Source organism: Dermacentor variabilis, chromosome 4, assembly GCF_050947875.1.
Source record: "Dermacentor variabilis isolate Ectoservices chromosome 4, ASM5094787v1, whole genome shotgun sequence".
Classification (NCBI taxonomy): domain Eukaryota; kingdom Metazoa; phylum Arthropoda; class Arachnida; order Ixodida; family Ixodidae; genus Dermacentor; species Dermacentor variabilis.
In genome coordinates, this window is record NC_134571.1 from 143,919,263 (window position 1) to 143,945,258 (window position 25,996).

Genomic DNA, 25,996 nt, shown 5'->3' on the forward strand with positions numbered 1-25,996 from the left:
TGCAACATTGTACCTTCTTTGGGACCACGCCGGGTCATAACGGCATGATTTGTATACCGTTTCTTCACTGGAACACAAAATGTCAGTCGCCGTGTCACGGTAAAATTGCCGTCGCCGCACGGCCATCGCCTTGTTGCTCTGAATTTAAACTTCCGGCACAAACACCTAAGACGGACCACAAAAGAAAGATACGACACACACTGGCGCTGACTAACGACTTCTTTATTTCTTCGTCGTCGACGCATATATCAAACCTAGGCCACACAACCGCGCAGGCGCACAGATTACATTACAGAGATCTGCCAAATTATCTCATACGCATACGTAGGACGTCGAATTCAGATGGCTGCAGGGACAAATATGTGTCACTGATGCAATTATCGCCTTGTCTTTTTATCTGGTAGGCCTCTAAGGCAAGCAGCGCATGCTCATTCGTGCTTTTGCCAAGAATCGACGTCCCATCAAATCGTGCCTCACAATTGTTGCAAAAGTTTATATGCGCAACGATGTGCGCTCTTCTATCTACATTTTTGTTTACTTTTTGTGCATGTTTCATTGTCGTTCATTCAGTCGCTCATTGACGCCAACTCCCTGTCTGGCCAACGTACATCTTACAACATGAGAGTCGAATGGCATAAACCACGCCGACAGCGCGCGACACGTATAAAGCACCATGCAGAATTTGGCATCTTCCTCGGCTCTCTCCGCAGGCGCGGGAGCATAACTTTGCAAGCTTGTTCGGCGCTGAAAACGCCAAAGTAACACCGTGCCTACATGCAACCTTTTTGAGTTGATGGGTGACCTTATATATATATAAGGGACCACCGTAGGCCTTCGCGTTTCACGTTCGGCGGCCGGCCTTTTTGGGTTTTTTCTTCTCTGAATCAGAGCTTCAATCATTGCAGTCAAAAGCGACATAGGGAACACAGCTGCAGTCGGCTGCTCTGATTATCAAAACTTTCTTGCATCTTGCGTGCTCACGAACTCTTAAGAGCCGATTCCATACAAGACGACGTCTTGTTGCTGTCCTTACAAACGTGCTCGCGTCACACACAAGCGCGCGCGCACAACTGCAGTTTCTCTCCTTGCACGAGCATTTTTGTCGACAATGTAACGTCTTGCAGTACTTCAAACGATGATGGGTAGCTAGCTACCTGCAAAATGCTTCGCAGAATATATCAGCAACCATGTGCGTGAGATTGGCATATTTTTTTTTTGGCCATTTTTATTGCAAATGATATAATACCCTCGTGTGCGTTCAGTTCTTGCGGACATAGAAGACACGTGAATGCGAGTACGATGCTTCTGGAAATAACTTCTGCAAAATAAAAGCAATTTTTATGAGTTGTGAATGAAAAAGCAATAAGGAACGCACTTGGGCGGTCCTTCGAGTTACGAACTCCTCGTATTGAGAGGCTTGGCGCATGTTAAGTTGGCTTTACCAAGGCCCAGTTAGAACGCTGGCGAAAGCTTGCACGGTCAAGGAACGCGCGGATAACACAGGCTTCCGAAACCGACAGCGAGGGTGATTTGGCGTCGCGGCGGTTATTTTTCCCCTCCCGGAACACGTTGTAACGGGCGCTTACAGGGTGTCTATTACCGTGGAGCTTATAAACTCCAGCAGGCCTCGCAGCGCAGGAAGCTGGGGATACACCGGGTGTGTCCCCGGATGTGTCCCAGCTTCCTGCGCTGCGAGGCCTGCTGGAGTTTAAAAGTTCCACGGGAATACACACCCTATAAGCGCCCGCTACAACGCTGGCAACGTTACTGAGGACTGCCACCTGTCGCGCATAGTGGAGTGTATTAGGCCTCATCCTCCCTCTTTCTCTATCATCTTTCACTTCCCACTCCCTCTCCCCTGATGACGCTTCGCCGAGCTCCCTTACGGTTTGCAGAATCAAGCGTCCTTCCTTTCTTTAGATCACTATCGTCATCATCAGCTGTTGCGCTACTGCCGCAGCAGGTGTTCCCTTTTGTCCATTATGCGCCGTCTAGGCGCGCTCGTGCCATGACGTCACGGCCAATGGGAACTCCGTCGATGCGCGCTCGTCACGTGGCGACGTCTGCCAATAGCAATTGAGGTGAATGCCGGCTTCTTCACTCAATGAGCCCATTTAACGCTTTCGTATAAAAAAAATACTGGTAGAACCAGGCTCATTGCGGGCGTGAAGAGGCTTGTGTCGGGACGAGATTTCTGCCCCACTGCCTGCGTAGACATATAACTAACGCAAATACATATAAACTTTTCCTGTGGGTTTACTCGGCTACTATCAAAATGCAGCGGAGTTATTGGGAAGTGCTAAGCTCATTCATTGTATTTTAAATGCACGCTCCACCATCAGAGGCTGCGTTTGAAGTGGAGCGAGCGGGATCCTTTGAGAAGCTGCCCCAAGACCACACGATGCAAACCGAAGAAGGTGAGTATTCCTAGAGCCTTGTCGCGGAATGTTTGGTAAAGCTGCAGCGTCTGCACAGTGTCTGTAGCGTCAGCGGCCAATCTGCCGCAAAAGGCACATGAAGCACAATTAGGTTTGACTACACTGCCAGTTACTTCCTGAAGCGCAGATAGGTGAGCCTCATCAGTAAAGTTAAAGAAGACGGCGAGACAACCCACAGCTGTTGGTCCTACGTATATACTCAAATGTGTTGGTGCACTGGCTGTCACACAAGACCACACATAGTACTGTGCGTTTGTGTATACTGAATGCAAACATGCACTGAGACTGGCTCCCCGATATTTTAGCTAACGGAAGGGGAAAAGTTTATTCTGTAATATTCGATGGTAATAGCTTTCTCTTTCTAGAACTATTTTAAGGGCCGTTTTAAACATGCATTGTACCATTTTATCAAATATTTCTGTGCAGCGAATATTTTCATTTATATCTTATTTTTTATCACTTGAGATATAGGTTCCTGATGTATTACAATACATCTCCAGCGTTGTATTTATTTACTTACTTATTTAGAACACTGTTAATGTCATCATGGAGTCACAGTAAGGAGTGGTACAGCTGTGGACCATTGCTGCTGAAGATTTAAGTTTTCGACGCAGGCTAATACGGGTGGCTGGCGATGCAGGTGAAACGGGGATTCTATTCTGATCGTGCGATTGGCCCGAATCAATCCGCGTACAAGTTGGCACAGCAGGCTGGTAATTTAACTAGCTACTGTAAAAATGTTAAGTGTAGATTAAAGATACAAGAAATAGTGGTGTAAAGCTAACTAACAAAAATTTCAACATTAATTTAGATCGACCCATAAATCCACCAGTAAAGGTCCCACTTTTAAAGGAAAGTGGTTATGAAGCATTTGACATTAGATGGGGGTGATTAATAAGCAATATGAATCTTGACATAATTATATATGCCGACTCAAGCTGGAAGAGGTAGCTGAAGCGTACTACAACGCCCAATATCTTCCAAGGACTAAATAAACAGCGTAAACATAAATATCTCTTGAACCTCGAGAGCGTAATGCATAACAAATGACGCCACAGACAGGTTACGTGACATGCAATTAAGTTTGTTGTGCTCAGCACGACAGAAAAAAAAAGACAAGAAAAATCGCATGCATCTTCGTGTGACTAACCTGATCAGACGGTACTGCAGCGAGCAAACATTGTTTCCTGGGTCACATACTTAATCAAATAGCGTACTTGCTTCGAACTTCACGTCATAGACAATGACATCACTTGTTGAAAGGAGGTTAACCGAGGGGCCCGATTTTTATTAATCGTATCGCGAGAAGTCAACAAACAAGGACACCAAGGAGAACGTAGGGGGATTCCTTGTACTTACTAATTGAATTAAAGAAATGATAAATAATGGTAGCGAAAGTGGTTGAAAAAGCAACTTGCCACAGATGGGGAAGGTTCTCACTTCTTCGCATTACGCGTGCGATGCGTTACGCTTGCATGCGAGCATCGCACGCGTAATGCATGCGTAATGCGTATGCGAATGCGAATGCATGCGCATGCGTAATGCGAAGACGTGGGATCATTCCCCACCATCGGCAAGTTGTTCTTTCATCCACTTTCACGGCCCCTAATTTATAATTTCGTTAATTCAATTAGGAACTACAAGTAATTTCCGCTGTGTTGTCCGTGGTGTCCTTCTTTTGTTGGCTTCTCATGATACGACGTCACCTGTTAGTAACATACACTTCGCTGTCGAGTATACACCATCGTTGTCGACGGCCTGCTCGATGCCGTACACATGCGACAAGCAACCGCTCCCCTTTCAGCAATTTGGCACTAAGGAAAAGCCTTTCAATGTGTAGAAAATGTTTCAATGTGCACTGTAGACAACAAGCGATAGGTTCTCAAAGCCGTTTTGCCGAGAACCATGCTGGGATCACAGCGTGAGACGTGAATGAAACTGCCAGCAGCATCGTGAGGCCAACTGATGGTGAGAACAAACATAACGGCAACCTAACCGCCACAGAGATGTTGCTGATTAGTTGAGCTTAAACCTGCTATTGTTAAAATACCCTGCAGGGTGCTCGAGCGCAACGCTAAATGTGGGGCCGCTTTCAGCGCTTCGGTTTCGAGAGAAACGAAAATTTTGACCTTAGCGCGGAGTTTCAAAGTTACATCCGACGACCGTTACCTTACAGACATGAATCCCGCTATTTCGTACTTGCGTTACTATCATCACTGCGCCTGACATCTCATAATAGGTTCCTAACTTTACTGTTCAGCACATATTTCTTTATGTTCCCTAATTTCCCTGTACACCTCCGATGTTAGTCGCCTGCTCGTGATGAGCGTACTAATTTGAGGTGGAGGGTCACTGCGACACCGCTTATCCTATCGGTCCCGTCATTGAATATGACAAAACCAGGCTTATTAACGGTGATTACATAACCCTAAAAGGGCTACTTGCTCTCTCGAAGACAGTATAAGCAGAAAAGATACAGAAAAATTTTCAACAACACCACTGCGTTTTTTTTATTGAAAAATAAAAATTGTTCGTTCTCGTTACTAAGCTCAAGCTGCATGAATATTTAATCACTCGACCATCGTGCGATTTACGGAGATTTCTAGAGAGAACCTCCGGCGCAGATTTCGCCGGAGGTTCTATAAAATCCATGAAGAATAAATTGATTGTCAATACGGCAAGAAGTAGCCAAGAACTTGTCGCGTAGTCGATACATTAGCCAAAGTCATGCCAAAGAAGCAAGGTCTGTTCCGAGACTCGATCACAGGTCGCGTCGTGTGATGAGACTAACCAACGGGGTGTCTCTAAATAGTAGCTGTGTAGACGAGAGATTGCAGCCTTTCGAGATACATTTTGCTGCAACTGACTGTTCATTTGATGTTCGAACTGAAGTGTCTAAAGCTTGGGTCTTATTTTTCAGGTCACTACCTTCTCTTCAAAAGCCCGGGCACCAAGGGGAACAGGACATCTCTAATATTGCGAGAGCCCATGCGATATCAGTGCATCACTTTCTGGTACTACCTACCAGATCTGTCCGATGGTGTTGTGCTGTACGTGCAAGACAAACCAATATTGAAAGGTAACGGTGTGTGGAAGAGATACCAAGAGGAGCACCAAACATTCTGGGTGAGCGTGTAGTGATACGGCTCACCGTACCCGACTTATATCCTGTATTTCTTTCTTCTAAAAGTGAATTCATATATTTAAATATTTACTGTGGTAGGTAGCGCAATTATAGTCCTAACAGTATTGTCTAAAGAGGCGGGCAGTGTTTGCACAATGAATTGAAATGCCCGAGTCAGTCTTAAAATGTATGGCTAAATATTTTTAACTTAATTGTCACTTTGTGTTAGATATGGCATTTTATTCATTGTGGTGACACGAAATGCAGCGATACGAATTGTTCTCTGTTAGATTGTGAGATATGTCCCCTTGGAACATGTTGTATGGATGACATTCATGGCCAGATAAGTGCCATCACACTATAGCAGTAGAAGTGCACCGTTGTTTACGATTTTTTTTTCACAAAACATCGTTTTATGCATTGAAGCAGGAAGAGACTTCCAGCGCCAGTATACATTTATTATACTTTGTGAATGAACAGCCGCCGCGCTACCTTATTGGCTACGCAGTTGTGCTGCTATGCTAGAAATAGCATTTTCGATCTGTGCCACTATGGCCGCACTGCAACGGGGGCGAAATGCAAAATCAACCGTGTACCATGCATTGAATACAAATTAAGGAACTCCAGGCGGTCAGAATTATTGGGGAGTCTCCCACTGTGGCATGTATCATAATCACATTGTGTTTCCGGCACGTGAAACTCCAGAATCTAATTTTTTTTTATGAACCCGGAATGGGTATTTAGAAAGTGCAAGGGGGGGGGGTGCTATCAGGAGGACTGCCACTGCTTCTAAGTAGATATGCCACGTTAGCTCATCGGTCACAATTCTTACGTTAATTGCAATAGGTGCTGTAAAGTAGCCTGTTAAAACGCAAATAGTTAAACCCAGGTAACCAACTCCCTGTGAATTTAGATTTCTTGTACAAATAATGTCTGCCTCTTCGAGTAATCTAGCTAGAATAGTGGTACTATTCTATCTGCCATGGGCCCATTTCTTAAAATTAAGTTCAGGTAGTATTCGCGCTTACCACTCTTACTTATGACTTTCAGTTTATAAGTTACGAAACGCTCATTAAATACCGCTAGAAGATTTGTTCTGACAAACCTAAGATAATATACGTAACCCTCTAGGCCTCAGTTCGCTTGAAATGTGCGAGCACGCTTGTGAAACTTTAGTGGGCGCGAACGGCCAACAGAAACCTCGTATCTATGTGGCGGCTTTTTTTATGAGGTGGGACGGGCTCCACTTACAGTTTAATGGGCTTCTTGAGTGTTCTATTTCCTAAAAAGTGGTATGAAGTTTGTAAACAGGGATAAGGCGCCTCAGAAAGGCTGGCACCTTATGCCTGTTTACAAATTTTATACCACAGTGTGCTATGCCATCTGTCAGCCCCTTTCTTGACTTTCGGCTCTTTTACAAAAAGTACGGCCTTTTGCTATCTCAATGAGTGTTCCAGCTAATTGTTGTGATGGCCACACTGAGCTAACCTGTTTGATGCTTATCTAATTTGTCCGCTTATCCGACTGTGGATAAGCGATGCGCGCGTCCCATGGTGGTGCGATATGTTAATGACCGATTACAAGCGTAGGTTAATTTTACGTCTCTTTATCTTTGCTGAATGCGCTAAGCTAAGAGGAAGAAGTAGTTTTCTTGCTGGGTAAAAATATTCCTGGCATACTCGTTGACTACTCAAGTTGATTCTCTGGTCTAGAAGTTACGCAGCCCTTTGTACAATTGCCAAAGGTTTTCATTTGAGCTTCCAGAATGATCTCTTGGTGTTGGTGTTGGTAATCTGTTGCTAAAAAGGCATGCGCATCTATCTGTCTAAGAACTTTATGCAAGCTCCTTATTTCAATACTTTCGTCAGCCGCTGGTTAGTACCTGAAAAGAAATATTCAGTAGAACAGGAGCAACGCATGACCCACTAGGTGGACGCTGTCGTCGCTGAAAGAAAATAAAGTCGTGAAAATAAAAGAAAAGTACGCTGCAGTCAAATTTCTGCAGAGTGGATATGTTACCTAGTGGCACTCCAATCAATCTTTATGGAAGCGTAACACAATTTTTTTTTTGGCGCGATAAGAACATCTCCTGAAGGCACACAACCGAGTGTTATGCATTCGCCTGTGGGAAACACGTCATCATGTGCAGTTTCGGTCTTGCGATTGAACGGTCCACGCGAGGCGACGATCCCTTTCCCAGTACCACCAGCACTTGTAGCGCCACCTTCAAGCCCATACCTATCTTACTCCCGCACGTCTTGCCCTCATCCACGCCGGGACGCACTCCCCGGCCTGCCGCTTATGTGACGGCTGCGGCACTGATTGAGCTCACGTTTTATTCTCCTTCCCGGCACACTTGCCCCCTGCCTCGTGGCACTGAACCAGTCCGCAGCGATCTTTACGTAACTGAAACCTCTTTACATAATATCCTTTTACATAACCTGAAACTAGAAGACAAATTAAGGGATTATTTTTATTGCGCCTCCTCTGAATCAGGGTAGCGAAATCGCGTAGCTCGCGTTAGTTAATCATTTTATTATTTAAATTTCAATTGAGAATTTTGTACAATTCTTCTCAGATCTTTGTTCGTCGTGAAACATTGATGTTCGTTTGCATCTTTTGAGCCCGACTCACCCTCTTTGTTTCTCTCACTTTCTTCTTAATCATTGCCGACTCTCCAATTTGCACACTCCTAACAAGTTTGAAGAATAAGTCAGTGCACTTCTCCATAAATGGGAAGGCATACTTCTAGAAACTGAATCTAAGCGCAGGATAAATAAATAAATGTTAACCGATTATAGTTCGGCTCTACTTCCGCATGTGTATCGTGTACAATAAGGTAAATAATTGGGCACTTATTGAAATATTTTTAATTATGTAATATCCCTCTGCAATAGCCTTGGAAACAATGTCCGCGTCTTCAAGTTTTCCGTAGCTGACCGCAGAATGGTGACATCTACAATGTCCACGTCAACTCGGTCTTTTATATGTCTCTTTCCATAAAAAACCAAAAGTTCGGTTAATGGGAATAGACGCGCTTTCTCCTATCGCATCCCATGCGCTTCGCTGCATTTTGTAAGCGCAAGCTTCCATTGAGTTGCCCTGCGGTGTCCAGAAATATGACAGTAGCAGCTGCAGCCACACTCTGTTTTAATAAGGCTTTTTCTAAAAGCATGTAGAAAGTCTCTGTCTAATGAGTTGTCGTCGTAAACACAGCAAGCCTACTACACTGCATTCTGCGCACCAGTTTCACGTTATAAAAGGCCAGCTTACTATGCACGCTGTAGGCATAATGTCAATCCTCTTGAAGGTTATTCATTTACAACTTGTCTTAAAGTTCATCCTTCTGAGCTATTCTCTGTGCTCTCTCAAATTTCTGTACCGAGGTTATCAAAATTTATTGCTACTGCTTTCTCACACCGAATCACACCGAATACTATCAATAGCGGTGGGCGGCTGAACAGCGGCCACCGAATACATGCCTGTACGTTTAGTTACCTATGATTTCGCAAGTATGTGTGTGTGCGTGTATTTGTGTTATAAAATTCCTATCCGTTTATATTTTTCCCAGGAGGATCCTATTGTCGCAGTTTCCGGACTCAATCCAAAAGGTTTCACTGCCATCGACGACGTGTTTATCAGCAAGTTGGCCTGCGATGAGACGAGTAAGTGACGAACTTTAAGAATCGTATTAAACGAAGGCGCGAAATAGAACGCCACTAACTCAAAGAGAGAACGCTGCAGGCGTCAGCATTGCCCTCAAATTATATTTCGCGGGATCTTTAAAAATCGGGCGTGAATTGATTGTTGTTTCAAAAGCATAGACCCGCGGCATCTACATCTGGCATGCATTTGCAGCGCTTTTTTTGCGACACATACCATTATTCTGAGGCCTACAGTCGCTATATTGCTGCTCTCAAGCATCACGAATAACTAATAATTCCCAGAAATATGAGTACCGATTCTGGTTATCTCAGTTGCTATATTAGAGAACTTCGGAGAATGCCCGATTTATTGGGTTTGAAACTTCAGCCAGTGTATGCTGGACGACAAACACTATTCAAATTTATGTCGCTTCCTGAGTTGCCCTATGCAAAAGTTATTCTTGTTTCTTTTATAAATTTAAGACTATAAGTCATCATTATGAGCCCTGGTTATCTTTCTCAGTCATTTCAAGAACTAGCATGAACATAACGGTGTGACGAAATAAGTGACTATCTGGCTGTAAGATGAAAGCTGCTGAACAGAGCCAGCGTGGTTCAATGTAAATGAGGACATAGTTCACTGATACCACTTTCATTGGTTCAGTTTCGATGTCGGGGAAGTTTCGGAAACGCTCACATATGCTCGAAGCAGGACGCTGAATTTCACGATTTGTCTCTGCAGCGTCATCAACAGAGAGGTTTGACTGCGGCAACCAGACTGTAACCATTGAGCGGGTGTGCGACTTTGTGGTCGACTGCGATAACGGCGACGACGAGCGAGACTGCGGCGAGTGCGATTTCAGCGAAAGCTTGTGTGGCTGGCACACCAATGACAAACTGAATCATGGCGCTATGTCGTGGCGGCGCTCTGCCGTAGCAAGGGTCGAGAACTCTCCTCCAATAGGGGCGGATGGCCGTCGACATGGTGAGTGCTAGCGGTCAAATAAAGCAAATGAGTGAAACATTTAAAACAACTGAAAGTTGTGAAAGTAGGAACGGATTCATGATGTTGAAATGCAGGCATATTAATCTGTCTCCTTTCATTGCTACCCTTAGGGAAATTTCGCAGTGTTTACTTTGTCCAGGTGCAGCACTAACCCCCTTAGTACAGCGCAGTCTATGTGCTGACTGAGAATAAACAAGGCGAGAAGCCTAAGAATATTAGCTGTCCGGAGCAAATGTATGAAGTATGACGTTCAGAGTTACATATTAGGTTGATAAATAATACGGCGTCAATATAAATAAATGATTTTTAATGCATTCATTTTAGGCGGGTCACTTTCACTTTTACATAGTGTAGCGTCAAGCACGATGCCTCACTGAAGCGAAGAGTTCTCTGCTCGACAGTTTAAGCAGTCAGCGTTCATCATCAGTTTGTTTCTCTACGTCCACTGCAGTACAAAGGCCTCCCCAGAGATCTCCAATTACCCCTGTCATGCGCTGATTGCAACTTGCGTCTACAGATTTCCTAATTTATTCACACCATATAATCTGCTGTCGTCTTCGAGTGGACTTCTGTTCCTATGGCGCCCATTCTGTAACTCTAATGGTCCGTTAGTTATCTGCCCTACGTATTGCATGGAGTGCGAAGCTCTGTTTTTTTTTTTCTCTTCATGTCAACTATATTATCGGATATCCTTGCTTGCTTTCTGATCCACAACGCTCTCTTCCTGTCTTTTGACAATACGCTTAACATTTTTCGCTCCATCGCTCTTTGAGCGGTCTCTAACTCGGCGTTCACTAAAAGTGATATTCGTAAAACTGATTGGTTCATAATGCGTCGACTGTTGCCGATTCTGAACTGTCGCATCGATCTTCTGGTCTATGCAAAAAAACAGTTTTCCTCCCTCACAATCCGAAGAGGGGGCTCACCAAGGAGGTGGCTTTTTAGTGGCTCATGGACACGGTAAATGGTCGGGCGAAATTCTCGAAGCTGATTAGCCGAAACAGATTCGCGTCTTACCATGACCACGACATGACTACTCTGTCACTAAGTAAACATAATTTGGTGGTCGCAGGCAGTGAATAATAATAATCACTAAAATGGCGTTTTATGTATGAAAAATTTAAGTTGGCATCTTATGTCAAGTTTACTGGGTACGCCGCTATTTTTAGCAGCAAATAAACACCGCGTACTTGTGTATATGTGTTAGCGTACACGAGGAATAAGGCCTACGAATATTTGGTTATGGTTTGAAGTCATTTGGCTGGAAAGTTCTAACAGACGTTACAATCTCGTGGATGAGATAAAAAACTGACGATGCGAATGTTTCGTAAGAACTGCTAGAAATAGAGCTCAGTAGCCACTAGAATGGGCAGCATAGGTTCTATAACATAGTCGAAGTTTTCTGCGGCAAACTGCGTGCTTATGCTCAGTTAACACAGTACCTCCAAGCCGTAGAACAAATGCTAGTGCTCCACGGTGTTTCCAAATAATTACGCCAAGAATAGGCTCAAATTTAGTAACAGTGGCGTGCACGTCTATGGAATCCGTACACTTTTGGGGCCAGTCGCCTAGATCTCAAAAGTGAGGACATTTTTTTACTAAGCGACCACCTTTGCTGTTATGACGTTTCCCGTCACAATCACTCAGAGCCTGAATGCACGAACTTCTTTAGCGTTTCAGTACATAAGCCGTAAAAACTAGCTCTTAAAAGACATGCGATTTCCACGCTGTTCACGCTGCTACACATTGATACCTTAAAGAAGACCACGTCCACGACTGTAACTTTAGAAATTATCATTCTTATTTTTTGCTAATCTGCCATTTTCGTATTAAACGAGTCCTGAAGCACCATTCGGCCTTGTTGAAAAAGAAAAAGAAAAACGCAGCCTGCAGGTCACGTACGCTGCTGTGAACATAGGCTAATCTTGTAGTCGCGCGCGGCTTGTGGGGCTCGCCTGCGGAACGCGAAGACACCTTTTTCTCAAGCATTCTTTTCCCAACAAAAACATTATCCTCACTTTTTTCGTGCACTGTGTTTGGTCATACTGCATATTCCCACAGGCGGTTGTTATTGGCCATTAGTTGACTTTAATCAAGAAGGGCGTTTCGATCAGTGCGCCTGTTGCTACTCTTATTGTGTTTATTAATAACGCAGTTTCATTAACAGGCCAAAGCAAGCGAACATCTGCTTTCGAATTTCAATAACGAATGCATACTTCCGGAAGAAGCCGACCACCTTTGCTCGCGCAATCTTTCGCGACACTGCTTATTGGTGTCATAGCAGTCGGGTCTCGGTAATTTCGATTAGTTTTGAGCACTCTGTCAACTAGCCTCCAACAACGCTAAACTTGAGGCCAGACCACACGAGCGCTTGCGAGCGCTCGCTCACTCCTGGCCGCTCCTGGCTAGACGCCTTTGCAGGCATCGTTTCGTATGGAGCTATTGACAACGCTTCGAAAACGCGCAAGTTGAATGTGGCTACTATCCTTCAGTCAAGTTGGGGCAAAACAAAACAGGTCTGCACCACGCAGCACGGCCAGACGAGAGAATATGAGCGCGAGCGCGCACTCGAGCCCCTGACGTGCACAAAGCCAACGCTGCGCATGCGCGCTAAACTTGCATGTATAGCTGTGATCTGCCATGTCGCGCAGATAGGCGGCCACCGCGAGGTGCCGCGATGAGTCCGCCGGCTGAGTGCTCTGCGGCTCACTCATGGCAATCGCGTTTGGCTATGTGATAACGCGTTTGCCTATCTCGTGACTTGAGGCGAGAAAGAAATGTTTGTGCGCTGCTAAGCAATCGCGTACTTATTAAGAAACAACGGCTGATGTGTCTACGAGGAGCGAAGTGAATGCTGATGCCAATATGTCCTCAAATGAGCTCACTTGTGACCAAACGCATGCTCCCACTACACTAAAAAATATGAGGTAAAATTATGGGTTTTACCTGCCAAAACCAGGATCTGCTTATGATGCACGCCGTCGTGGGGGCTCCGAAAATTTGGACTTCCTGGGGATGTTGAACGTGCACCTGAATTTAAATACACGGGTGTTTTCACATTTAGCCCTCATCGAAATTCCGCCGCCGTGGCCGGGATTTGATCCTGCGACCTCGTGCTTAGCAGCCCAACACCATAGCCACTAAGCGAGCTTGGTGGATACCCACTACATTACCATTGGTGTGTTTAAGCGGAATACTTCTGGAGGAGTTCGTCATGGTGCAGGAAACGAGGAAACGCACTATACTTCCCAATTTGAGAGTATTGTGAACTTGATTCTAAGTTTTGAACGGGTCGACTGCTGGTGTCGGCGCTTGCTTTTGCATTTGAATTTCGCTGTCGCGATAGGGCGTGAAGCGAGAGGTAGCATGGTCCGCCCACAGAAGTATGCTGCAATCGCTCGTGTACATGTAGATTCAGGTGAACGTGGGAGAGCACTATGTGCTTAAAATGATCCGTCAACTACGGCATGTGTGATAATCATAGCTTGCTTTTGGCACGTACACAACTGAATTCATTAATTCATTCATTTTCTTTCTAGCCACAATTACCATAGTAACGCATTGTCCTGCTATGTCGCCAACTGTAATGGGAGTCACTTTGTCATATGACTATGAAAATTTTAATTGTTTATTGGCAGAAGCTAGTGCTGCGAGTATTCCACTGTATCAGCTCACAAGAGATATCATTCAAAATTATTATACGGTTAATATACGAGCGCACCGAACAAAGAAAAATTCCTTACTTATGTATCAGTGCTGGCTTTGTCAGCAGGCAAATGCACCGCAGTGACAGAATTAAGTATGCAAGTCCAAAGCAAATCATCAAAGGATAGCAAATCATCAAATCATACTAAAATTGGCGAACGCACGAACAATGTTTCAGCTAAGCTGTAGCACGCTTTAGGAAATGTGTTGTTTTTCTTTTTTGCGGCTAAAAACAATCAGCGTAAGCACTCCTTACAGACCGGCGAAGCTGTAACTTTCGGCCCTGGTGGTTTACCGCTGGCTTAATAAAGTATTTCTTAATTATTGCTTACGTCATCGTCGTTCTTAATTAATTTATTACTTCATTAATGATGATGATGACGAACGCGGGAGCAGTAGCACGAGCGCGTTCACGTGGTAGCGCCGAGGGCAGCCAGCGAGCCAACTGTGGAAGACCACGACGCTAGAGCCACTGCTGATGATGATAGTTGTTTGTCTACACGCGGACATGATGCTGGGGAAGCTAGCCCTTAACAGCTTCGCTCTAAAAAACACCCGTGTGTTCTGCTACATAAGTTTTCGCTCCATTATCTGCTGCGTGTCGCAGTCTCAAGGCTGCATGGAGCGAGAAATTGTGCACTAAACGTGAAAGAACCAATTACGCATTTATTTATTCGAATATTAGTATTCTAAGTGCCACCAAAGCGGGCATTAGCATAAAAAAGGTAATAATCAATATGTTAACCATATTGAAGGCAGAAATACTAGTAGCTTTTCAGCATGTCTGCTTACAACATGTTTATTTTTGTGTATATTTATTTATGAATATTTTACGTACCTTCAGAAGCATCGGGCAAGGAGAGAACGCGGTTAGGTCAGTGCAAAACAAATGTTATTCCGCAATGCAAAAAAAATATCACCAAGTAACGAAATCATTATTCGCACAACCCTATAGCCCGCAACATCAAACTAAATACAGGAAAAAGCAGCAAAAGCTCCTGCGCGCAAAATATCGGATGCCAAGGATCTACGCAACGTGCTTGTATGCTTGCACGGCCCAAGCCTGATGAGGGGCCCTTGAACATTACTGACGCGGCGCGATATTGTGATTGAACTGCATTCTCTCTTACAGGGTACTACCTGGTGCTTTATTCCAACCGCACTAGGACCGCGGGCACAACTGGACACTCAAGAATTTTTTCTCCGGCAATCAGAAATACCAACAAATTGTGTACTCTCAACTTTTGGTACAACTACTTTTTCAATGGTGAGTGCACTCTTTGCCGCTTGTATTTCGCCCATGGCCTAATAAAAGTCGGGGGAACAAAGAGTTTCGAGCGCTAAATAAACTTCATGATAACAAAGGTATTGAAATATTATTTTGCTAACAGCGCACTAGTGGAGAACCACCTACCGGAATATCAAAAACTGCTCCCCAATCTGGAAGGGGCTTCTTATAAATTCGTGATTCCCACTGGTGTAGCCGTTCAGTGTTAGAGCGCAGCACTTGAGGCCACTTTATAGTCGGGCGCCGCGCGCGTCAGCCAGCGGCGCGTACGCGGTGCATTCTGGGTGACGTGGCCGGCACGGAATGCAGCATGTCGCATCTTTCGCCAGCTGCAGCCGGGGCTCTGTCTTCAAGCGCGTCGACTGTAGGACCAACTCGAAATACTGCAGTCTGTACGATTCTATTTGTACGAGAACTCGCTACCGTCAACCTGAGGTTGCTCAACAGACTGTCTGCCTCGATGGTTCTCCAAGTCAGACAAAATCAAGTCACGGACGCGAGAGTCAACATAAGAAAAAGTGTATTTTCCATTGAGGTTGTACGTGCGATTGCTTTGAGAATTTTCAGGAAACTGACGGAACTTGGCGGCACGATGGTTCACTTGTATATTCCTCTGCACAGTGACACCACTACTGGTGCGATATACCACGCGGATCAGTGAGTGAGTGAATAAACTTTATTGTAGGTCCGGCGAGGACGCGAACTCGTCGCGCACCCGGCTAGTCCCACGTCGGAACCGGCAGGTCTAGCCCACCGGCCCGGTCGCGGGCACGCTGGACGGCCAGGATTTGCTTTTCTAGAGCGGGGCTACGCAAAAGCGAGTCCCACTCCTCCTTGATGAACTTGGGGTATGTCGACCCACACTCCCACAGCATGTGCGCTAGAGTGGAGGTCTGGCCGCAGGAGGTGCAGGCGTCGTCGCGATACACGTCCGGGCGCTGACTTGAAGATTCTAGTAAAGCCAGCCGCTGATGGATTCGCCATGATGTGTCTTGGCTCGGTACATCGCGCTGAGTGAAGGTATGTTTCAAGGGCGAATCTCTTCTCTTAAAATATCAAGGTGGGCGACTTTTGGCACCCTGTGTGACCATTCATCCAAAGGCCACTCCAAAGCCGCAATTGCATGAGGCTGCGACACGTGAACGCTGTGTGCGAGAACGCAAGAGTTTGCTCGCCCTGTGCAGAACCCCACGGAGTAGATTCCTGTGTAGCCGCGGTTCACAAATGCCCCAATTACATTGGGTCCCATGTTGCTACCTCAAAGGACTACCACAAAATTAGGAAGGAAACGGCAGTCTTGAATCAGATGGCGAGACCGTTCGTCTCTTCAGGAAGCTGTTGCAGCCGTTAGAACGCCACGCTCCTGACGATGTTGGACTAAAGATCTCAGATGCCTTTGTGAAGAGCGCTCCACATCCAACTACTCCGCCTCTTTTGCCCCTAGGACTGGCGCAGTCGAGTCTAACACTGACAACAAGGTCGTGCCGGAAAACACCAATAGTAAAGCTTGGCCGGTGCGACCGAAGCTACATACGCCTCCACAGGTGAAGCCACGCCGAATCCACAGCCGATGTCACATCTGAAACCACAGCTGAAGGCACAGCCCAAGGCACAATTGAAGCAACAGCCGTAGCCACAGCGGAAACCACGACCGATGTCACAGCCGATGGCAAACCGGAGCCACACTCACACCAAAGGATACATTGCCGACTGCCGATAAATTGCCCGAAGACCGGCAAGTGGTTGTGATGCTTCTGTTCTTCATAAATACCCTTCGTATACTCTTAAACAAGTTCCGCACTCCACCAGCGCCAAGTGCTTTGCAAGTGGTGGATGCTCTTAATCCAGTGTTTGCAAATACCTAGTTATCCCCATGGCTCACCCGCAGCCTCCCATTCGCGCAACGACCGCCGGCCCTTGGGCCATCCCAGGTGTCTTCAACGTACATCACCAGCTACGGAACTACATTTTGATGTTAGATGATGATATAACCAGCGCGAGAGTAGACACGGCGCTTCACATACAAAGATCATTTCCTACCTATTTTCCTCTTTCTATTCCTCCTTTCACTTACCCTCAGTGTAGGGCAGCAAAACGGTCGCTCGTCTGGTTGACCTACCTGCCTTTCCTCTTTTTGCAATCTCTATCTGTCTCTTTCTTATTAGCTAATAGCGATATTTCTTTATACAAAAAAGTATCACTTCTCCTAAGTTTTTAGAAGGGATATAGCTAAAGGAAGAATGGCGAATTTTTGGCAATAGTTGGATTTTTAGGCAACAAATAAATTTAGCGAGCAAGAATTGATGAACTCAGCGCACACTCATGCCCATGTAGAGGAACGTTTGAGCTTCATCCATTGGGGTCAGTAGGAGTAGTCAGATAATTCGCCACCGCCTTGTACCGAATAGCAAAAGTTAAACTAGCGGTTTGATGTAATGGCGATACAATTGTATTTTGTGCCAAAGTTACATCTAGCGAAATTTTATTGCAATATGAATTTTATGGACACTCCAAACGCATTTATGTCGTCACCATCGTCGTTGCCATCGGCGTCGCCGTGAGGTTCCGTATAAAGTCAAAGGGCGAGAAAATCGTTGCGGCGCGCCGTATGCTGTATGTGCGAGCAAATCGCGCGAGGGTAATTCAGCGGCTAAATCTTGAAATGCGCCGTCTCCTGTCGCACGCAAAGCTCCGCGGGGGCATAGGTCGGAGGGCGCGTTCTACTCTAGGCGGCCCGGGTGGCCACCTGGGCTGCTGTATCTTGAAAACCATCCGCGACAAAATACTACTGTATACTACCAACAACCAACTATGCATCTTGAATGAACAATAAACTAAACTGAAATTGAGACGGGGCCGGAGTACGCCGGGCGCTCTCTTCTCGCTGCTTGGTCGGCGTGGATGCGAGGCGCAGAACGGTCAATTCGCTCGCTGCTGCTGCCGCGCTTCCTTACTTTAGCATTTGACAGTCAGTTTCGGTGGTCATCGAGCGATAAGTGTTCATGTTTGCTTGTGTGCGCGTCCCATCCGGCTTGTTAATTCAGTTAGTATACTTATGTTCACAAATTTACAGTGCCTATAAAACTACTATCCTTACTTCATATTGCTGTCCACTAATTTGCTGTCGTCACAGTCGCTTTGCTTTTCGGGCGAAACTGCGACTTTTTTGAAAGCCTAATGTGACGGCAAGCTTTCTTGTGAAAGCTTTTGTCACAACCTCTTACACCTTTTTCTAACAAACGTTTCATTTTATTGGTTTAATACAACTGCCAAGCTCCCGCACACAATTCATTTTATTCTACTTGGCAATACTAGATGCGACTATGAATGTTGGCGCCCTGTAGGTACAAATATTGTTTACTTTAGGCCTGCAGAGAAGAGCACAAGGACCGTGACTAATTTAGGTATTGTGTTCACAATAAACACAGTCATTCCGATGTAACAAAATGAAACCAGGGCCCCCATTCACAAAATGCTCTCAGCTAACATCCTTATTGAGAGAGCATTTCATCTAATACTTATGCTGCACATGCTATTAAAGAAGGCGGTCGGCCAATGGCAAAGAACACTTACGGTCGAATAGCTTGGACAATTTGGCCCAGAAGACATAAAACCACTATTTGATTTGATATTGTGGTACATTATGGAGAAAATGGTCCAAATATGCCAGCCAATCAAAGTGAAAAACAAATATTACTTCCCGAAACGGATAGCCACTTGTCGTTAAAGGTTCACGTTGTGATCAGTAAATACAAGGACCAGGCCATATGTAGCAATGCATGATGAACAAGGAATGCTTCTATTTAACATGTCAGCTACTATATCATGATGACAATACCTTTGCGACTTGTCGAGCCACGAGAGGTGAGCCATGGCGTCGCTAACTGCAATATGATTGTACGCAGTTAAGAAGAAGCTTTAGCTTGGGCCCAACTCCGATGCCTGTTATTCACATACATGTGAAACGTGAACATACTTTGCTGAGATAACCTCTCGGCGGATTTTAATTAAATTTGTTGCATTTGAGTGAAAGGCTTAAATTATAGCGACTGCTAGATGCGGAACATTGATTTAAGGGATTTTTTTACTAAGGCTGCCGAAAATTGGTAATTCTGAAAGAACCAGAAGCACGAAGTTTGCAATCTTTAAGTCTCCACAAAAACAGACATTGCAGTGTTGTCAACTGCATTTGTTAGAATATCTAAAGTGGACAAACTTGTTAAAAAACGTTATATCTTGTGTGAATCCTTTACGATGTTTACAAGTATTTTACAAAGGTCCTACTCACGTATTGGTGGTATACTTGAGATCCATGTACAATATATCATTTTTTCTCTTAAAATATACTATTACATGCAATATACATTATGCCACTACAATTTTTATTTACTCTGGCACAGAGTTGTACACCTGATAGTGCTGGTTTCTTAAAATTGGCAAAATTTAACACTTTTTACGTATGAATTGATCATCTAAGTCAAAAATCTAGAACCAATAGTAAATAGATTTTAACTTTCATTTTAAATGCGACAAACTTGATCAACTTTGGCGCAGTGGTTGCGTAGAGAAACGAAATGTCTTTCGCTACGTAGTCACACTTGATCCCCGAGCTAAAGCTTCTTAATATTGCAGTCGATACCTCAGCACAGAAAATACCGGCTAGGCTCCATTTCTAGTAAAAACTAAAAGAAGGCATCATGCTGCATTAAGCAAGCACATTATATCCAATGGGATAACAATGCGAGGCTGAACTAATATTTTTTCCTCTCTTCCTGTTCTCAGGCAGCAAATTGGGCCTCGACCTATACATGGACCTCAGTGGCGATATTTTTCCAGTGTGGACACTTGATGCAATGAGCGAAATCCCCGAAGAAGGAACTTGGAATGAAGCAGCTGTGGAAATCGGACGCTACCCGTCAGCAGTCAGCGTAGGTCACATTGACTGGAATGGAGGGATTTTTTTCCAGCTGTTTTCTTGCTGGGTTGCAATGAATGGTTACTGCAAACGGGACACCAGCGATATATGTTGTGCAAAACTGTTGAAAGGCTGATGTGCAACACGTTTGTTAGCTTAGACGCGCGTACACTCTTTTCATTTTTACTATGATGGTCGTCGAGCCATCAAGAGCAGCACGCGTTTATGGCCCAAAAGTACAAAATATTAATTGATACGTTAATGGGAGATCTTGAGTGAATCTAGAGCTGGTGTGGTGGGCATTTAATAGCACAAGTGCTGACCCTGAAAGCCAAATAAACACTAATGACCTGACGAGATGCAGATTCTACAGACGAAGGTTTTTCGATAGTTCACAATTTATTCAGCTTCGATGTACTGAGAATACAGTGCAGACACGAGAACTAGCTTGCGGCCAGAAGTTGTCTAAGTGGCATATATCCTATTTCATTCATGTACGTCTGTGGAGGCAATGTCGTGAACACTGACGTTTTACTCACAAATGCCTGTAAGTAATCGAAAATCGAAGACACGCACATCAGACGCATAATTGTGCTAATTTAAGAACAAATGTGTAATAAATATCATGATGCAGACATTTTGAAAACATGTGCCCATTTTGCAAACTTGGCCAGAGAATAAAGCTATGCGATATGTTACTTGGCCTTTTATAACTGTGCGATAACTATCTTCAAAAACTTTACTGTATGTTGTAGCAGAACACAGTGCCCACTTTTGTCATTTATTCTATAGATGCATATTTGTTCTCGACGTCGCGTCATCGGGTTACTGAATTGTTTCCTGTTACCCTCAAGTCCAAGTTAAGCCCAGTATCTCTTATCTAGAATTGCTGGAATAGAAATTTGCGAAACCAATTGAATAGCGAATATTTTCTCCCTTCTAATAAAGGGAACTTTAAAGCTAACTTTCAGTTCGCTTGAATAAAAATGTTTATTGACGCACATCACTCTACACACGCACATGAAATGTCGTTCACAACTGGACATTCGGCAAAGTGAGGAGCATGAAGGAGCGAGACAACTGTTTTGAGTTATTGAGCTTACTACACCAATGACAGTTATGAAAAAAGAGAACAGCTCGTAATCACGTGCAAGTAGAATGTTGCGTATGTTCAAGGAGATCGATGTAGTAAGCAAGTTTTCACACTGTTTAAAGAGGATGCAGAGATAACGAGGTGGGGAAAATAACTGCTTAGAATAAATAAAGTCGAACTGCTTATCCACCTTAAGCAAGGCATTCAAATTGAGTGGCTGCAAATTAATTTGCAGATTTTATCTGCCTCGCACCTTCGCCCGGCAACTTGTGCGTCTGCGTAACAAGCACGGCTTTCCTGCAGCACAAATCATTCGCAACACTTAGCACTTGCATCGATCTCTTTCCGCCGAGACTCCAGTGATCTTTGTTGTCCCTTATATACAAGTAGAAACAAATATTTCACCATTACGCATGCGCGAACATTTGAATCAAATACGAACCCAATCCCAACGGGCTACTGGATTTGAATAAGAAACTACGCGTATTCGCGCATCCCTAACCCCACCTCATATAGTAACGGCAGTTAATTTTTACTCCAATCATACAGTGCGGATCTGACCCAACAAGCTTCACTTTTTCAAGTGTGCTTGACTCCTCGTAGAAATACAAACACGGTAGACGGTCGCATGAAGGTAGAGAATCAAATTAGTGAAGAGTGGCCTAAACGAGAAATGTTTCACGCTGCAGCCAACGTTTGACGAAGGGGACAAGAGAATAGCATGTTTCCAAATTTTACAACCACTGATGGCTGCCTCGGAATAACGAAATCCAATGTGAAAGTTTGTGTTTTGCTGCACTGCAAGCGCCAGCAGCTGTTTATGCAGCCAAAACGCGTCACAGTCGCCATGCTTGGGCTTCACCTATTGTGCTCGTCATGGCTCTGACGAAAATAAAGCCTTATCGAAAGACTTTCTCCAGCATGTAAGGTATGCCCTCTTCTACAATCGTTCAAATCTTTTTTTCGAAGTAGTATTACTGTTGCAGGTGATTCCTTGACAAGGACCAGTAAGTCTGCGTAGTCGCCACCCTGAAGTGCTATAGCAAAAATTTTAAGTGAGATACTGATATTTGCGACAACCCTACGGTAATCTTTCCTAGATTCTAAAATATTGAGGGACATATAAAACAACCGAACAAGCACAAGGAATAGCTCAAATTTTGATATATGCTCATCTATTTATCTTCCTAGAGTGCATTGTCATTTGTTCGGCACATCTGAGTTGCCGTGAAATTTTTTCTCCACTTTAGTTTGGTGATTTTTTCAGTAATATCAATGTCTTCGCAATGTGCGAGAATAATAGACGAAAACCTGTATGCATATTCAAACACGAGATATTGTGTTTTCGTGAAGCGTGTGCTTAAAAAATCACGTCTTCCTTTCAGTTCTTTTTTGCCAGCAGTCACCGTTCGAAATCATCATCTGTGTTCGCCGTAGACCACATAACGTTCAGTGACTGCGCTTTGCCAGGTGAGACCCTTCAAGTGAAGTGTACAGACAATACGTAAATCAGTCAGTAAAAATTGGAGACAAAGGAAACAGCGGCCGGAAAGTCAATGCAGAACACCACGAAAGTGACTTGCTTATTACGGAAGCTGCATTAAAACGCCAGTAACTACAACATGGCAGTAAACCTACAAAAGCATCCGAAGTGCCAGAGTACAATAGTCGGGGAGGAACGTTAGTCCTCAATCAGTTCCTTTGAAAGCTCAAACTGAAAAGAAGTAATCATCCATTTTTTGTGCATTTTCTCTGCTTCGCCGTTCCCAGCAAAAGAAGGCAACTGCTCCGATGCGGATTTCTCCTGTACAAATGGAGCCTGTGTAATGAAGTACGAGCGGTGCAACTATGTGGACGACTGTGGTGACAGCAGCGATGAACTAAACTGTGGTGAGTTCCTCAGCCTTATCTATTTCGGTTCTTTATACCGTTTTTGTAGTGCTCAACTCTTTCTGCATGGATTGGTGAAATATTGGTGATTTTCCGCGTCCTTGACATTTATCAATTGCCTTCAAAAGCTATTTTTCACAAGATAGCTGTTATATATGGCAATTTAAATAAAACATGGAAATTTATGATACAAGCAAATAGACAATTTTCTCAAAAGATTCAGACCATTCGGATTCAAAAGTTTGAAAGAAACAGCCTGAAATGCATGCACAAGAATTATTTGTTGGCGATGTTAATCAAAAGTGATGAGTGTAGCACTAATCATAAGAATAGACAGTTAAACTCACTATGGTTGCTTAGTGACTATGGTGTTGGGTTGCTGACCACGAGGTCGCGGGATCGAATCTCGGCCGGGGCGGCCGCGTTTCGACGGGGGCGAAATGCTAAGACACCCGTGTACTTAGAATCAGGTGTACGTAAAAGAAACAGGAGGTACAAATTATTCCGGCGACCACCCCCCTGCTACGGCGCGCCTCATAATCAAATTTGGATTTTGGTGCGTAAAACATAATTATATTTTTTAAGTATGGAGACTCCCTCCCATGCGCTCGTTTTTTAGCGTTTCCCTAAATACGGGAAAGCAGCAGGTCCGCATGGGTGTGAGCAACACTATTGCCACACATATCGTGCAAGAAGTGTTCGTTTTCACTAGCTGTAGCGAGCGTCTCGCTTCTTTCGTTTACCGTTCTTCGAGGCTTCTGAATAGATGACTGTCAGGAAAGAAAATGTTCGACACATTCCTCGCACTTCACATACATTTGAACCGTTCGGACAGCAAGCATGGCTACGCGTGCATTTTCTGGTGGTGCCAGGGCCTGCGTGTGCTATTTCGGGAGTTTTCAGTAAGCAACAAAGGCATTTGTAGGAGTCATGTTAAATTATAAGATAAACATATCAACAAGTGAATTCTTTGCGATTGATTCCAGCGAAATGGACTATGTGCTCTTGGCTCAGTAATATCCCGCATGACGGAAGGCATCTTTAAAAATTCTCAAATAAATCCTTAAAACACTAATGAATGAAAGTAACGCAGTGCGCAAAACTTTTGCGCTGCAGCAATAAAACAGGAGTGGTTAACGTAGATCATGTTGTGCGGCGCAAATCAAATGAGCGTACTGGCCATACTGGGAAGTGTACTACTGATATCGATAACGGCGTTTGATGAAGGCAGGACAAATTATTAGGGACTGTTATTGGCAGACGGCCTGACAGTGTGACGATGGTGTGACAACATTAAAACGGCGACCATTGAGACGAAGAGTGTGTAACGATGGCGAAATCTCTATCAGAATGGCATGGCAGCAATAAAATGGCCACACTGTTTATGATGACAGCTCTGTCATAGGTGCGATTACAACTGAGTGACAACAGCCTGACGGTGATGGCATGGCAACGGCTTGATGTGCACTTACATCTGGATTCGTTTGCTCCACAGAGGTCAGCTACTTATCCGATCATTCGCTCTAGTATTATACGTGAAAAATATAGCACATCACAGTGGCAAGAAACGCAACCGGCAACTTACACCCAAGGCAGTGGATGGATGGATGGATGGATATTATGTCCCCTTTGGAACAGAGCGTTGGTTGCGCCACCAAGCTCTTGCTATTATACTGCCTAATGTCGTACCTAGGTAAAAAAAAAAGAAAACGCACGCTGAATTCCCATAACCAAATTTCTGACCACCTATTGGGTACTTTTTTTTTTGTACGTCTCCGGTTTTTTTTTTCCCTACCATTCTTCTACCAATCTCAAATCGCCTTTTACTCATCTCTATTGCGGACATGTTTACTTTCCCTCTGCTCTCGCTGAGCCGAAGGGCTTTAAGGAGTCAAATGGTGCCTAAATCGACCGCTGGGCAAATATCTTCACATTCTAATAAAACATGCTCCATCGCTTCCCAGGCTTTACCACAGCAAGCACATGCTGCTGCTTCCTTCTTATATCTTGCTTTATAGGTGTGTGTCCTAATGCATCCTGATTTCGCTTCGAAAAGTAATGCGCTTCCCTTCGAGTAATCATAAATTGTTTCTTTCATGATTTCTGTTTTCTCTATTAAGTAGTTACTCAGGGCAGGTTTTTTTTTTCATTGCCGCCACACACGAGATTATTTCAGCCTCTCGGACTTTTCCACTTTTCCACTTGACGTTCTTTTTTGCTCTGTTGCTAACCCTACAGGCCGCATACCTGCTGGTAAGCTTCCTAGTTCTTTTGCTCCACTGTGAATCAATGCTTTTTTCTGTACAAATACCTCCACACTCTACCAGCCCATTTACTTTCTTCCATATTCCTCAGTCGTTCTTCATAATCAATTTTACTGTTAGCTTTCCTCACTTCAAAACTATATCCCCCTGCGCGGCTTCATTTGTGGAAGAAAACAGCACACCGCCACCTCTAACCAATGCACCTAAACGTTCGGACGCCACAGAACTGTCGCGCTATAAGCACGTGCCTCTGAAAGAGTTAATTGGTGTTCGGTCACGAGCATTGACTGCAACCCTCATTCTCTCTCACCGCTGCCCTCTTCCATCTCGTTCCACTTCCCGAAGACAAATGTTTTGATTTATGTTTTGATTGACGTGTTATGATCAGCTCATAAAAATTCTGCAGCCGCGTCGGCAAAATGGAAGTTTCGTGTAATGTTCGTTCCATTATCTGGTAAGTGCGGGAAGCACCTGAAGTCAATTCGACAATATTGCCTGTCGAAGTTTTAAAAATAAAACAAACTGTCTGATCTGCGAAGTACAGAAATAATTGAGCGGTAACAGAATTGTAAGGTTTGATGTCCCCAAGTAATGGACCATACATCTCGTAAATCGCTCATGGAGTATTT

General features: G+C 44.4%; 2 protein-coding genes across 2 annotated transcripts in view; both read left to right on the forward strand.

The window, feature by feature from the left end:
- The window catches only part of LOC142579874 (MAM and LDL-receptor class A domain-containing protein 1-like), a 158,256-nt gene extending 148,039 nt beyond the window's left edge, over positions 1-10,217 (forward strand). Inside the window, exons 32-35 of the mRNA XM_075690510.1 lie at positions 2,343-2,417; positions 5,359-5,564; positions 9,134-9,227; positions 9,949-10,217. Coding sequence (XP_075546625.1) covers positions 2,343-2,417; positions 5,359-5,564; positions 9,134-9,227; positions 9,949-10,202 — 629 coding nt within the window. The 3' untranslated portion in view covers positions 10,203-10,217. The remainder of the gene's footprint in view (positions 1-2,342; positions 2,418-5,358; positions 5,565-9,133; positions 9,228-9,948) is intronic.
- Positions 10,218-15,054: 4,837 nt separating this feature from the next.
- The window catches only part of LOC142578377 (apical endosomal glycoprotein-like), a 46,788-nt gene continuing 35,846 nt past the window's right edge, over positions 15,055-25,996 (forward strand). The window contains exons 1-4 of the mRNA XM_075687770.1: positions 15,055-15,184; positions 19,988-20,133; positions 22,599-22,683; positions 22,984-23,103. Coding sequence (XP_075543885.1) covers positions 20,014-20,133; positions 22,599-22,683; positions 22,984-23,103 — 325 coding nt within the window. The 5' untranslated portion in view covers positions 15,055-15,184; positions 19,988-20,013. The remainder of the gene's footprint in view (positions 15,185-19,987; positions 20,134-22,598; positions 22,684-22,983; positions 23,104-25,996) is intronic.